Genomic DNA, 15,844 nt, shown 5'->3' with positions numbered 1-15,844 from the left:
TCTACGAGCTTTTATTTCTTTAATAGTGCTGGCCCACTCACTCCTACTTTATCCTTGCTGAGGACTACGTTCCTTTGGAGGGATGTAACAGCCCTGGATTGCAGGCCTTGTCACGACTGACCAACGGAGGAACAATCACAAGGCAAACAATCAGCAGTATTTAATGAGACACCCACAAATCATTCCATATAGTTGGCACTGTGAGAGCTCAAGAGCTGCAGACAAACGTGAGGTCCATAAACTTGCTAAGAGCGTCTTTCCCGAACCATCTGACAATGTTTCATAAACAGGATGCAATCACTTCACAGCTTACAGCACTTTCCCTGTGCTCAGCTTCCTTTGGGAGAAATGCTAAAACCAGGGCACTCTTAGAGAAAATGTGCCACAGCTAACACTGCGCCATTTGTCTCGTAGCTTCCTCCAGCTTGGCTGGTTGAAACTAGTGTGCTTTATTTTATTTATTTATTGTACTCAGGTTTAACTGAGCTGCTTTCTAACATTTGCTGCAGGTTGGTACCCTGAGTTCTCTCTGTGTTTACCAAAGAGAAGGCGGGTAGCCAGTTCACATGGCAGTCCTGGGGACAGCCCTTTGTGTGGGACAGCTTTCCTTCTGCTCCCATCCAGCCCTCTCTCAGCTCAAGGAGCCAGAGCTCTTCTTGATGAACAAGGAAGAGCAACACTGAGCGCCTTTCAGAGGGAATGTGGCCTTCCATCACACTCACCATGATGGTTTGATTGCAGTACCTGGCGCACCCCTTCTTCAGGACATTCAGGCCTTGTGGATCATGGATGTAGACACATTCTTTTGGAAAGAGCATCGGTTCCTGTACAAACAAAGCAAGTCATCACCACTGTAACCTTCCCCTCCGCTCTTTTTGCTGCAGGGAGCAACTATGCCTATCTCTGAGCTGAGGAAGTTCACCGAGGAGCCAAGGTGAACAAGATACCGTTATGGCATGCCTATCATGAAAGAAGGCACATGGCGGCTTCCTCTCATTCCCAGCAGTCTCCAAGTTTGAGCCAAGGTGCTGCCCTTTTGTTCTAATAATAGGGCCTGTGATAAGGGGGAGAGTGAGAGTAGGGGGAGAGGGGAGGGAGACAGGGAGAGGAAAGGAGGGAGAAGAGACAAGGGGGAGAAAAGGGCAGGGGTTGAAACAGAGGGTAAGAAAGAGGGGAGGAAAGTGAAAGGAGGGGGGGAAAGGCAGGACAAAGGGAGAGTATGGCAGTGGGGGAGTAAGAGAGAGAACGAGAGAGTGAAGGAGGGAAGGAAAAAGAGGGAGTGAGGTGAGACAGAGAGAGTGAGAGAGGGGAAAGGACTGCACATAACTTTGAAACAATGCTCAGTGACCTGTCATGGAGTTAGACACAGGCAGAAGTGGGCCCCAGATGATTCTGGCTTCACCTGCCTCAATCAGAGAGGAAAATGAGCAACTAGTGATTTTGCAGAGCTCTACTTCAGACAATTCATACTCAGACCGCATCAGCAAGTTCTCCTGAAAGTCAGATCTCCCAGAAGACGCCCAACAGTTAACAGCGGTGAACACCTCTCTGGCTTTCACAAGCAACATCTTGGGCCTGGCCTTCACATGGGGATTTCCTGGAACTTGCTGTTCTGCTAAACTCAGCGAGGGATAACTCAACCACCAGCACCCAGCCTCCTCCTCCTTACTCCACCTTCAACTAGTTCTGCTCATCTCTGAATCAACACGGAGCACAGGCCAAGAACAAATTGTTTCTCACCCTCTGCAGTGCAGAAAGCTTGTTGTGATTCTCTGGCTGTGATACAGGCAATGGTAGTACTGGGTGGTACTGGTGGGATCAGGCTTGGTTCTGGCAATCTGAAGGAGCTGGAAGACTCAGCATGCAAGCAAGGAAGCTCTGCCTGAGGCAGAGCAGAAGTGCTAAAAGCTGCAATTCTACAATTTCATTTAGCCCAGATTGTCTCATAGCTCTCTCCATTGACTCAGCAAACAGACTTCAGAATAAGAAACAGCACAGAGCAGTCAGTGGATGACAGTCTGGCATCATACAGCACAGATATGTGGAGAGTACGTATCCTCTAATAAGCCTCTCTATTGGTTGCTTTTCCTGCTCTGTATTTATTTGAAAGTGGCCTGGGTTAGAAACTGTCTATCAGTGTGTCTGCATGTCATTGTGCAAAGAAGAAATTACCAAAATAACCACAAATAATTACCATTTCTCTGCTGCCAGGTGGGCAAACACTGCTGTTGAGGGCCTCACAATCCACACAAGAGCCCTGTTAAGAAAACAAGAGGGAAAACCTTAATCTTCTCAAAGGAGCCCATTCCCCATGCCAGGAGCACTACAGAGCTACTGTTTCCAATATATAGCCAAACCATCACAACATGTATGAGAAAGATTCCTAGGAGGGAGTTCCCACACTCTGAAATGGGGTAAATTTATCACTTAAATAAAATGACTCCTTGTCTTGAGGAGTTGCTTGCACTTGACTACAAGATGGGGTCTGTCTCCACCCTTGTGAGCCTATCAGCTGCTAGACACAGCTATGCTGGAAAACACTTCAGGCATCCATGCAGCAGGCCTCACTAAATCAGCAAGTTATGTGGACCCTCTGGGCGCTTGGGATTAACTGTGTCTCTCCAAATCTGGTACCTCTTGCCTATTCAAAGCCCCATCTTCTTTCTTCAGTAACCTACCAATGATCAAACTGGGGAGCAAGCACCTAAAATAAGGTATACAAAACTGTTCAAGTGAGAATATCGCACAGCATTTGTAGTTCCCGCTTCCCGTCCAGACTACAGGACACCAATGCTGATAGCGATGGGAACAAAGCATTGTCAGCTGAGTTCTCAACTATGGTGTGAAGAAAGGCAAATATACTTCTAAATCAAAGGTAGGATGAGTGCAAGGAAAGAAAAGCAACCTACAAGGAACATTTGCTGATAGCCAGCAAAGCAGTGCCAAGTGCCGGCAGAAGAAACATTGATGGTGCTGGTACCGCCTAAGTTCACATCAGCGGACCTCTCCGAGAGAACACATTTCCCAAACTCAATTTACATAGCCTGCTATTATCCCTCCAGGTGAGTGTGGGGTCTACAGAAATGACTAGCGTGAGAATGGGAAAAGCTGACTTACTGTCACAATTTTATGTTGTTCTTCATTGCATCTGTGAGGTAAAATTGGAATTATTGAAGGAGGGATGAAGATGCCATCCAAGGTATGAATAATACCATTTGACGCCACAATGTCTCGCATGTTTAAGGCGATCCCTGATTCATCCATCAGAATTCTTCCCTGATGCAGAAACACAAATAATTTATCGGCATTTTAGCCCATTAGACTGTATCAGCAACATAAAGCCAATGCAGGAAACAGATGGTACACAACATCAAGTGCGATCACACAGATGGTCAAGCCTCTTAGTGGAGTCACAGGTTGGATAAGAAGCAAACTAATTCAATGATCTCATTTAAGTCTAGTTTTTTAAGCAGAGGAGAAAGCAGAGATGGGCTGAAACCACATTGTTTAGAACCACATCCAGGCTTTCTCCTAGCACAGGAGGGTTTGCCCAAAAGGGTTTTGATTCATACTTACATCTGCACTGATGTTGATGGTAAGTATCTGGTTAGCCATAGTAACAATGTGTGGCATCATTATCAGTTTCTCTACAGTCACCTGAAACGTCACACAAGGGGACAGTACAGTGAAAAAGTAGGGTCATTTCAGTAGAGCTTACAGAATTCTCCCATGATTCCCATGCCACTTAAAAAACCTGCTAACAGGGACTTGACTTTGATATTTACATTTCATGAAATACCTTAAACATAAAAAATGGGTCAGAGGGAAATCCAGAACTTTGTGCAAATTGTTTGCAATACCACAAACACAGCAGTGCCGGCAGTGGCAGCCATGGTTTTTATTCCTTGAGTACGTAACAGGCCAGCACAGCTGAAATCAAGTCTCACTAATAGTGTCTCTTACTAAGACAGCTGTGAGTAGGGTCACACTAATAAGGAGATTTTCCAGGACATATTCAATAAACAATGACAGCTCAGCCTGAAGCATAATAGAGAACATATTTTGACTTAATAAATAAGCTTATTTCTAGAGGTAGAAAAAATGTAAACTGCAGCTACTGTACTGAGAAACTTAATGATTTGAGAAGTAAGAAGTTCTGAGAACCAAGACAATTGTTACTGTTGTGTCCAACACATTATTAAAAAGTAGCTCAGTTTGTTACCACGTTGTTGTTCATCAGCTGCAAGTAAAACTACATTTTGCAGTTTTGTCCAAGTGCTGCTCCTTTTCTCTATTGCAATTAGGAAAACCACAAGGACTGACATTTACTTCGCAGTAAAGAATAGGAACAATATTGATATTTCTTAATGAAGGACAAGACGTTGTATCACAATGCTTGAGTATTCAATTCCTCCACAGGTTTTGTATCTAACTTTAAAAATTTCTCATTTATTGTGTAAGGGAAAACATCTTGTTGATGCGCTGTATTGATTTTATTTACCCTGCCATTATAGCATACAGCAATGTTGGTGCAAGAATTGGCAGGACCGGGTCAGATCACAGGCTCACTTGCACCAGTTCTCCGTCTCTAACTTCAGCCACTGGTGGAGCACAAGGAGAGAGGAAAAGGAGCAGGGAGCTTGGACCAATTCTTTGCTTGGCTCTAACTTTTATGTTGCTATTAGTGGTTTAAGGAAACCGTAGGCTGGAGAGTTCATAATTAAGGCACACTCCTAATTAATAGTTTAACAAATTAAAGTGATAACAAGAGAGTATTTGCCTGAAGCAAACTCTGGTGGCCAATACTTTCATTGTAAAGGCCATGTGACTAAGGAGTACCATCATGCCAGGAAACTCAGATTTTCACGATGGAGGTGCACTAGTTGCCATTTTCAGCAACCACTTCCATGGTAAATGTTTTGCCTCATCAGATCCTGAATCACATCTCTGCTTCTTCAAGGGAAGTCCAAGAAGTAACAGCTGAAGTCATGGACACTCCGACGTCTATGCCAAACACCACAGTGGATAACATGCTGACCCAAAGGACCCCAGTTATCTGAAATTACAGCTGCCTGCCTTACCGCTGCTGAAGTGTAGATATGATGTTTCACCAGTTCCTGAAGCTTATTTATGCCCTAAGAAAAGAAGAGAAAATAAGAATTAGATATCCTGTCAACGCGCAGGAATAAGACGAGGCAACTACTTTTCTGACAATGCTAATGCACTACAGCAGTGAATTCACTTAGCAAATAGGTTGCTTCATTTTCCCCTACCCAAAGCCAGGGTGAGGAAAGCAAGTCAAACATCAGATTTAAACAATCTGGCTAACCATATTTCTCATTGAAGGTTCCATCAGCACTCACTTCTCTCCCAAAGCCTTACAGAAACAGAGACATAGTTTAGCCATCTCCAGGAAGAACAACTTTCAGCAATGATCAGATACATTTTACAAGCCATTCCAGTACAGCCTAGTTAACTCAGGGTGTCTTAAAGTACTATGAGCTCTCACCTCAGTGAAAAGATAAATGAGCCTTCCATCTCTCAACTTATCCACACCATCATTGCTGGGTACAAATACAGTAAAGGGGCCTGGGCCATCCAGTATTGCAGGCAGGCCGCAGTTCTGCAAAAACAATAAAAGATTTCATCATGGATCTAGCATGAGTTAGTGAAGGGGGTCTGTCAGGAAAGGAGAGGAAACTCTAAGCAACCCACTTGAGGCAGAGCTATTGAAAAGCAAATGTATACAAGAGGCAATTGGACATGAAGGATAGGTACGTAATATAACAGAGGCATAAATGCCACCAAAACACAGCTTGGACAATGAAGCCACTGGTGTGAATGCAGGTGATGTGAACAAGGGAGTACTGGGCTAATGGTCCCTATATGCTTTAAGCACACAAATACATATACAGAGATTAAAACTATCTTTTTGACCGAAGAGGAGAAATAGAGAGTCAAGTCTATAATCACAATCGCAGTTAGTGAATTTTGTAAGCAACTAGCAGCCACAGAACCAAAAACAGGCAGGCCAAGATTGTTGCGAGCAATGCTAGAGCAGATCCAGATGACTCTGACGGAGGTAAAAGGAAAATCGGTCTGTCCCCAGTGAAAATACTAACTAAATGAATCCTGGGCAGCACCCTCAAGGTTTCATGACCTGAGGACTCCTTTTATTTAGAGATCTACACCCCAAAACCAGGTAGCTACAATCTAGCTTGGCATGGGCAGCCATGAAACCTTCACTGTTTGTCCTGACAGTGGTCAGGAATAAGCATGCTTTGGAGAACAAACTCTCCAGGGGAGAGGGGAAGGGGAAGTGGGGAAGCAGATGGGAAAAAGGCGTGTGTGCTTGCTGCTTGTGCCAGATCCCCATAGATGTGAAAACACCAATCTTTTCCATTACATTTGTTTATGTAAATACACAAAATAAGAAATGACACAGAAAAAAGCATCCAAAAAGAAAGCCAAACCACTAAGGCATATTTAAATGTTATTCAAAATTCCCATAAAACCAGCAGCAGACTTTGCAACAGCAGCAATGCCGCACCTTCCTGGGGCAGACACAAACATGCTTACCTCCAGTATAGTTTCAAATCTACTGAAGATCTCCATTGAAGCAAGGATCTCACCAATGGTTTTCTGCAAGAAGACACGAAGAGGTAAAAAATGGCTGGGGCTAAAGCGAGGTCTGAGCACACACTGGATTGCCCTTGGCCAGATTATGTTTGTGGTTTGCATGTAAAGATCTACAGGAGGCCATCATCCTCAAAGTCTTCAAACCCTCTTTATCGGCCACTTGACCTAGCAAGGACTGAGCCTGCAGTAACTTAGGCACAAATTCCTTTCCATGCACAACAAGCCAGATTTTCCAAGGTACCATGCACTTGAGCACCATTCTGTTTTCCTACTGCCATCTGCAGACTACATTACATGAAAAGGCAATTGCTTGCTATCATTAAAATAGAGGCACACTACTTCCAGCGATATACAAATCAGTTCTGGGCTGGTAGGCAAGGCAGTGGAGCCACTCTGTCATCTCAAATTTTCCTGTGCTTTGAGGACAAGAGTTCACTCTGCCACCTGTAAATGATCCCCAGTGCTGAGAAAATACAATACGTATACATGTTCCTGAAAACACAGAGGAAATTGATGCCTGCCTTTTTGTGACGTTGCCCATGAAGACAAAGGTAACAGAAGGAATGTCCTTTCAAGTATCAGAACTTATGAAGGGACTTGTCTGACCTTTACTTGCAGGAATCTGTGTGGGTTTTTGGCAGCAAGTGCTTCCCGTAGAACATGCAGAGGCACAGATCATTATTTCCAAGGCACACAGGTACAAAGGGATTTGATGCCAAAAATGACTGACGTGATCACTAGCCTTCACTGCAAAGCCAACATCACACGAGAAAGAAATGTCTGCAGGAGTCCAGAGAAAGACAGGCTCTGCAGAGAGCCTTCTTACTCTCCTGCCATCCCAGAGCAGCTGCAAACCCTTCCCTGCAGCTCCCTGAGCACACACACACATCCAGCTTCCCCTCTGGACCTCAAACACTCCTTTCTGGAAAACATCTTCATGCAGGTCATAAGACCGAGAGCACCTCAAGTGACAGCAGACTTAAACACCAGTGGTGGACGCAATCAAATCTGTATGAACACCTGAACTTGTACAATTGCTACACCATCCTCAAGCCACTTCAGCTGAGGAGCTACTAACACTCAAGACAACACTCCAGCTGCCTTTAAACACACAAAATACAACCATAATATTCCACAGTCTGACTGTTTTTACAGATCAATTACAACGGTATAAAGTAACTGCAAAATACTATCAAAATCCTACCAAATCCAAAAGCCTGTGTCATTCTATGAGTAATTTTTTTGCAAGGAGGCAGGAGGTAAGAGGGGTTGCTTTCTGCATACAGAAACAATATAAAAACGCTCAGGCACAGCAATGTAGTAGCTATAGTAAAAACTTCTCCCAGCTATCAGGGAAAAGGGCTTCGCAGAACTTGAAGCTGAAACTCCTGTCCAGTATCTTAAATTCAAGACCTGACTTCAAAATGCAAAAGTCTAATGCTTATTTGTCCTCATTTAAATATTTTCAATGCAAAGACAACTTTTTGATTATGATTTCAAAATGCAGTACAGAGCAATTAAAGAACATCTTCATCTGATTTTTATGTGAAAAACAGTATTTATCCTGTAAGATATGTATTCTCTAAGATACAACTGAAAAAGAGCTCATTTGCTATGAAGGGAGTGATCTTGCTCATGACAGCAGAATTCTCTACTCATCAAGCACTGTAAAAGCATCATTGTGAGGTCTGTATCTGGCTTATGCAGTGCTGTTAGTTACTTTATACATATAAAGTATGCTGACAGTGCCTAACAGGCCTTATCAGGAGCTGAAGAGAAAATAAATAGCCTTTTCCCTTTAAAAAAAGCCTCATTGATTCAGAAGTTTAATGATGAAAATAGATTATTTTTTTTTTTAAGTGTTTATTCTGCTGTCCCATAAAACAGAAGAAATAGGAATGTCTCTGTACCTGTGGGTTGCTGAGGTTGCCGGTGCTGGTTTTCTTCCTCAGGTTGTTAACGATATGCATGATCCCATTGGCTGCTGGTAGGTTCGACTGCAGAACATTGTACAGTTCCCCTGGCAGGTCTTGATATCGAAACGATTTGATGTATGTCTGGATAATAATAAAAGGTCATTTTCTTGTGGTATATCTGTGGTATCACAATAGATCTATAAACCATTATTCCCTTCAGTTCTCTCCACCTATGGATCAGCAAGGTGAAGGCACAACCGGAGTCACTCTGGAAAAACTTAAGGGGTGGCCTGGGTGTAAAACAAACATCCCATGAGTTTGGGTAATATTTTGATCCTGGAAGGATACTTTAAAGTCATTACAGAAAGAAGACCTAATCTGGGACGGTCAGCTCTAGAATTAAGTTTGTCCCAGCTCTGGACCACCAAAGGGTTCACTGACCATCAAGAAGCGGCTGCATCAGTCTGCCAACTACAAGAAGAGAAGCGCAGTGCCTCCTGGGCACCAGAGTACAGAATTTGGAGGCAATCCTGGAGCTACAGCTTTCATTGCAACTTTTATTGGCTTATAATGCCAATGAGGAGTCTTTGTAACAAAGCCAAACCAGTCAGGCTCACTGAATTATAAGGCACATATCTAGTCCTTCCATACTGTATTCAACCACGCACTGAAGCTGGGCGTGTGGAGGTGTTCCAAGGGTAACCTCCACACTAAGCATCAAGGTATTGGTGCTGCAGCCACAATCCAAGTTCAGGCAAGCACAACTTCCCCGTGCTTTTGATTTCACCACGTGCATTTCTTAAACTACCCCTCCCTGCCCTGAACTTCACAGTCCACATCACTGAGGATTCTGGCTGAAACAAAGGAAGGGGAGGGCAGACTTCCCAGATCAAAAGACTCCTGAATAAACAAACAGGAAAGAAATTTAAAAGGAGCATCGATAAGCTCAGTTTGGATTCCCCGGCTCCAAACAGTGCTTTGTCCTTTTGATACATGCAGGGTGCATGTATTACGACCTAGACCTCAAGGCCAAGGCTGGATCCTCAGAGAGGAAACATATGGCTCTCCCTTTGCCAGCTGTGAGCATGCACGCAGGAAAAGTGCAGGATGGAGAGAGAACAGGGGATGCTGGAAAATATGAGTCAAATGAAGAAGGGAAAAGGGAAAAAAAGCCTTCCATATCAGAATGTAATGTAAAAAACTCTTTGCTAGAATGACCAAGAAAAATAAAACAGAAAGAGAGGAAAAGCGAAACTTCAAGAGAAAATATTCAGCATGTGGCTGTGTCCAAGCACATAATCTCCAAGGAGAGATTCATTCTGTATGAAGAGACACTTTGTTGCCTCTTCCATGTAACCACGTGGATATTGTAGCTGCTAATGGTGTAGAGAAAAGGTCTCTTCTCCAGAATACACATTCAGATCAAGGAAAGACCATTCACAAGCATAGGAGTCAGATTCTGCCTAACTGGTTGTCTACAAATGGGAAAAGTGGTTGCTTGGGGTGTCTGGTCTTACATCACCTTGCTTTGGACTCCACAAAGGAGCTTGTTGTTCTGATCATAGGCAGGCTGATTAGAGAAAAAGGTTTTCTGGTTAAGAAAGCGCACCAAGGAAACCATGCTGAAGCTCCAGTTTGTCCTACATGAAAGCAGTGGTCCAGGACTTCAGTTCACGAGATCATTTACCTGGCTACTGAATGTTAGCTGATGTCCTGACAAGGTCCACACAGTTTTGGCTTTTACCATGTCTTCTAACAAATGCAGACCAGGAACAATGTGCATTCTGCACAAATGCTCAGCAGTGGTATCCTTTGGGGAATAAAGACCACATAAAGAAGATAAATTACATGTTCTTTCAAAAACCTCATTTACTGAAAGAGCCATAACATTATCTTTCTTCCAGTTAACACACACAGAGAAATTCTTAGCATAGAGGACTGAGCTCCCTTCTTCATTTTGGGTCACTGCAGTAGCACTGTGGCAAACCTTTTGCTTCTGTTTGTGTACACATTCAAACTCAGGGAGACTGATTAACCTGCAAGTGACTTTAGAGGAATCCTCTAGACAGAAACCCATTGGACTTGGACAATTTAAAACTTATCCTTGCATGCTCCAGATTATAAGACTTGCTGAAGATCCTCATACACAACCTTTGTTTATGTTGGACCACATAGATGGTCTAAGCTGCTGAATTTACATCTAGTTTCTTCCCTTCTTTTCTAGGCTTTCTATCACTGTTTTTTTTTTTAAGACAATCCCCTCTCAATACTGATTTAGGTAGAACTGATCCTTGTGGGAACAGGCAGACGAGATAACTGAGGAGCCTTTCCTCATGTATTTTCTATGAATCCAGAAGTTATCATGATGACCTAGGCACAGAGCCTGACTTGTGCGAGTGGAAACCTCTGCTCAACAAGGTAGTAGAAGACAGGTAATGTCCCTCAAATTGTAGGTTAGAAGCTGCTCCCTGGACTCTGTGTGAGGTACTGCTGCTGCACAGATAGCTTTGCTATCAAGCAAAGGAATGATATTTCTAAACCATCTGGAAATGTAATGTGGTTGGTCTGTCTGGATTATTTTTAAGACATTTACCTCCTCATGTCTGAGTGTTAGCTGCAAGCTAGCTGACACCTAAAACACAACAGACACCTTGCCTAGCATGCAATTAAAATCCCTACCATATGAGCTGCGTTTGTAGCGCATGTGTGCTCATTTTTAGCTCTGTCCTGAGAAAATGGTTTATATACCTTCTCATCCTAATGATGGATAGTCTGGTTGTGGGCTTAACTGTGCAAAAACTACTGCAAATGAACACAATTTAATTAAAAAAATAAATAAAATTGTTGAAGCCTAGAATTCTCAGACTCTTGTCCTGGCTCCCACAGCAGTTATCTCCAGCCCTGCCGGTCTTGCTGTCCCCATTAATAAAATGAACTCTTCCCAAGAAGTTGACCCCATACCCACATCTAGGACCGCAGACCCAAAATCCAATACTTTGATGCAAATCTCAGCCCCTCTTGAAAACCCCACCCTCAAGTAATGAAAAGCCACCTAACATTTTGAGAATAGTCACACACAGGAGGTACAAGATTTAAATGAAGAATGAGCAGAAAAACTTAAACTTCCTGACATTAAAAACAAATTCTGCCAATACTGAAGAGAGAGATAGAGGTTTTAAAAGTAATGCGAGGGATACAACATTCTCCATGAGACTGCAACTTAACCAGACAATGAAGAGTCTTCCCAAGAGATTGCTTCTATAAATACTGCCTTCCAAAGTTCCTCTCTCATGTGTCAATCAGTTTTTACAGGCTGCAGAACTCAGGCAGGAAAGAATCCTAAGACAGCAAAAATTTGCTAAACCCGAGAAAACTTACATTAAATTCTGTTCTATCAAGCATCAGAAGAAGGGATGGTACAAAGACTGTGAAAGGCCCATATTTAGTCAGCAACACTGAGCAACCAGAAGCTGTAAAGGAATGGCAACATAAAGTAGTTACTTGGCATATGGTTTAACTCCAGCAGTAATTATTCCTCTTGTTAACATCACAATTCAATCTACACATTTTTGGCCTGATGTGAGTAAGTAGTACTTGTTCACAAGAAACCAGAGGGAGCGTGATATTGCTATCACAGCCCAGCTTCATTGATATTAGTTTTAAGCACTTGCTCACCAGATTTCTGAAGGATTGCTGGTGACTTTGGTCCTCTTCAAATCACTGCTGAAATTTCCAGAATATTTGTAATAAGTTTGTTCCTACATGCTTAATACGTTATTCTTGAGCCAAGTATTCTCTGTCTTTCCTTTGAAACAACTAATTGCTGGGTGTCAATTAGGATTTATTGAGACAAAATACTTCTTGAGAAGCTGCTATGAACCAACAGTTGTCAGTCTTCACTCAATTGTCAATGGCCCATCAACAAAGTCCACATCAGCAAAGGTCATTAGGTTTTAAGTCCCACTGCACAGGAGTTAGGAACCCAGAGGTCTACATGCGGTTGCCCATAGCACAAATCATTATGGAAAACATATGCAAAACACGTGTGTCGGCAACACCAATATGTAGCAGGGAGGGGTACTCACAAAAGCTAAGCTGAGCTTTGAGCCCTGTCTCTATGCTCCTGTCAGGTTAGTGGAGATAGAGAAGACTGTTCAGAGGATGAATTGGAGAAGGTATCTAACATCAATATGCTTTGACATGAGCTAAAGGGTCCTCATTCTTTCCTTGCATTACAGTGAGGCAAAAATTAACCTTTGTGGATATCAATCCCCGCACTTGCAGCACACAGGTTCTTAAACAGTCTTCTATGCTTCGCAAAGCAATTCCTCACTCAGAAAGTACCATGGTGCATAGAATAAAGGTTTTCATCTCTACAGTAGCCACTCATACATGCATGCTGGCAAGGAGGCTGCTTAACAGATGTTCTACTAAGAAGAGGACCCATGGCACACCAGCCTGAAGCATCAATGCAGCGACAGTTGAAAGATCGGTGAGCCTTCAACATAGATGCTGCAGGTGGAGGCACACTGATGGTTTGATACAAATGGGTCTGAATCGCACCTCCAAGGCACGTTTTCCTTCTGCAGATATTCACTAGGCCTGTCAAACACCTAATACTCCTCCGCAGTGCTCTTTGCAACAGTCTCCTCAATTCACAATCCAGAACTGGTAATATGAGGTCAGAGATGTGATGTGTTTAATTTTGCAGCCCCTGGTCATACACTGTGAAACAGATCTATTATGCTGAAAGGCATTTAGCCTTTTCTGACACACTTTTGTCCCCACATTTGCTCCATTCCCCAAACAAATTCAAAAGACATTTACCAAACATTTTCTTGGCGACGTTTAATTTCCTAATATACCTTCCTCGCGAATTATGATGATTTATCTCACTCAAGAGATCTTTATAGCAACTTCTCCCATCTCCAATCTCCCCTTCTTTACAGACGCAGCTAAGAGACAGGAATGAAACATAACAAACCATTATAAAACAGTTTGCAACACATTCAACAAATGTGAGTAGAACAAAACGTCAATATCCACACTTGAAAGACAAATCCCAGCTTTAAGGTGTAGGTAAGAGCTTAGTAACTTCTGCCCAAACTAAGTGACAGGAAAAAAAGATGCACACTTCTGGAGTGCAAGCAAATTTGACCTACCCAAAGACAATAAAGATGCTTTCTCAGATACAATCAACATAAGGATTGTCTGCTCTAGAATTCAGGGTACAGATAGCCAAAATACATTTATCGACACCTTTCTAACTAGATATTCAGTGAGTACCACTCATTACAGCATCTGAAAATTTGAGTCAATGCATAAAAACCACAGGCTAAGTGCAAATCTAGCTAACAGCTCCTGTGTAACCCTTCAGCTTCAGTGACAAGTGCCAGCTCAAGCACATCAGTTAGCTACAGTTCGTCTCAGACTTAATGAGGGCTGCAGACAGGCTAATGTCTTTTCCAGAGAAGCTTATCTACATGTGAAAATCTCCGTCCTGATTCACACGGATTTATGGTCATTACTCAGTGACTACTTAAGATCACTGGCCGATAACCATGTTTTTTCCCGTTTGGGTTTTGTCCAAGTATCGGCTCTGCTCTTTCTGTTTCAGGGATGCAAAGACATGCGACGGGAGGAATTTGACATTACTCCAGCCTCAGAGGGCTCAGTGCCAGCTGCTGGGGAACACATATACTAAGGCAGGGACTGTGCTGAACACCGCGTCCTGGACTTTGCTAGCATATCTTCAGAAAGGGAAGCCACTGTGTTTCAGTTTTAGTAGCACTGGAGAAGGAAGGGTCACAGAGATAGGACTGCTTTTTCCCTCTTCAGTCTCTCAGAGAAGCTTCGCCTTTTCTCAATAACACACAAAATCCTCGGTGAAGCTTTCTCTGGTGTTTGGGAGGCCATTATGCAAAAATGGTCCTAGATTTGGCAATAACTCCCATCTAAGGGGCATCAACTTCTAGGTGTTTTGCTCCAGAGGACTAAATGAAGTCTAGTGTTTCCTTCCGCCACTTCCCCCTTCCCTGTCAATCTGCAACTCTAACTCTTTCCTTGCTTGCAGGCCTGAGTGGGAGGAGAGCCACAGACCTAGCCCTTAGAATCAAATCTGGACAAATGTGAGCAAAGAAGTGTCACACATCTCCCTTTTAACGATTGATTATTAACTGATAATACCCTCCTACTACCACCAGCTTGGGGAGCTACATCTTCAATTCATGTCACAGAACACTCTGCTGCCCCAGATTTAAAGCATCTCATGACCCACATGCCAAAATTTATGACAACTGATGTAAGACTCTCTACTTTCAATGGGCTTGTTACAAACAGGCTCTTCTTACATGGTGACTCTGGCCCACTCAGTTAGCTCTCAGTTTCTTCAAAATTCAGATCATCCAAATTCAGTTTCCATTCTAGCTACAGAATAAGCTTCTTTAATAGTAATTTTTAAACTTGCTTACCTAGGATTCCCCTGGGCATTAATTTCACATGTGGAAGTCACGTCACAAAAGTACTGCCGACATTCATTGGGAAATACAGAACACTCTGATGAAGGAGTTCTCCTACTCATCCCAGGCTTGCAAACACAAGATGCCTAAGGGAAGGCAACACAGTGCTTATAGAGCTGCATTCATCACCTTTTACCCAGTAAGTTACCCTTCAGAAGAGCTGTCTGGTTTCCCCTTGCAAAAATCTAAGTTGAGGAGAGCAGATTTGACAAACACACTGGCGAGCTCATCTGAAGAACTCCTCACCTGGCCATTTTTCAGACCCTTACAGGTTGCGGATGTGCTGTTATTGCCCCTACCTCTCCTGGACGTCTGTAAACACAAATTGTAGAGTTTTCTGGGCAGCCTCCGTTGCTGTCAACACAAGGGTTTATGGGCTGGCAAATCTTCCCATCTCCTTGAAATCCTTCTTTGCAGGCACACTGATACTTCTGTGGCCCGAGAACCTTACATTCAGCGAAGGGGGAGCACGGAGAAGAAGCACAAGGATCCTGAGCTGCAAACAGAAAGATGAGAGGTAAAAATAACCTAATTTCTGTTTTCAAAACAGCACTTACTGTGGCACAGCAGAGTGCCAAAGGCCTGGAAATAATGGAGGATAAGGAATTTATTCTGTTAAACTTCTAAAATCTCCCAGGAAAATAAAATAATTTCAGACAGCAGACATTTTGGGTTTTTTAATCTGAGGAATTTGGATGACACATTCCTCATGTTACTTCAGTAACACAAATGTGAGTGACAGAGGATGCTTGGATTTCCTTCTGAATTTCC

General features: G+C 43.0%; 1 protein-coding gene across 1 annotated transcript in view; it reads right to left on the bottom strand.

Annotated features, from left to right (window-relative positions):
* STAB1 (stabilin 1) overlaps positions 1-15,844 on the bottom strand; it is a 59,925-nt gene that overhangs the window by 31,160 nt on the left and 12,921 nt on the right. The window contains 13 exon segments of the mRNA XM_075432323.1: positions 723-824; positions 2,195-2,257; positions 3,118-3,276; positions 3,577-3,657; positions 5,082-5,135; positions 5,510-5,623; positions 6,580-6,642; positions 8,550-8,696; positions 10,243-10,365; positions 11,934-12,025; positions 13,383-13,510; positions 15,026-15,159; positions 15,373-15,569. Of these exon segments, the coding sequence (XP_075288438.1) occupies positions 723-824; positions 2,195-2,257; positions 3,118-3,276; positions 3,577-3,657; positions 5,082-5,135; positions 5,510-5,623; positions 6,580-6,642; positions 8,550-8,696; positions 10,243-10,365; positions 11,934-12,025; positions 13,383-13,510; positions 15,026-15,159; positions 15,373-15,569 (1,457 nt within the window).

Source organism: Opisthocomus hoazin, chromosome 11 (assembly GCF_030867145.1).
Source record: "Opisthocomus hoazin isolate bOpiHoa1 chromosome 11, bOpiHoa1.hap1, whole genome shotgun sequence".
Classification (NCBI taxonomy): domain Eukaryota; kingdom Metazoa; phylum Chordata; class Aves; order Opisthocomiformes; family Opisthocomidae; genus Opisthocomus; species Opisthocomus hoazin.
Note: the sequence above shows the minus strand (reverse complement) of the source record. Positions and strands in the feature narration are given on the sequence as shown.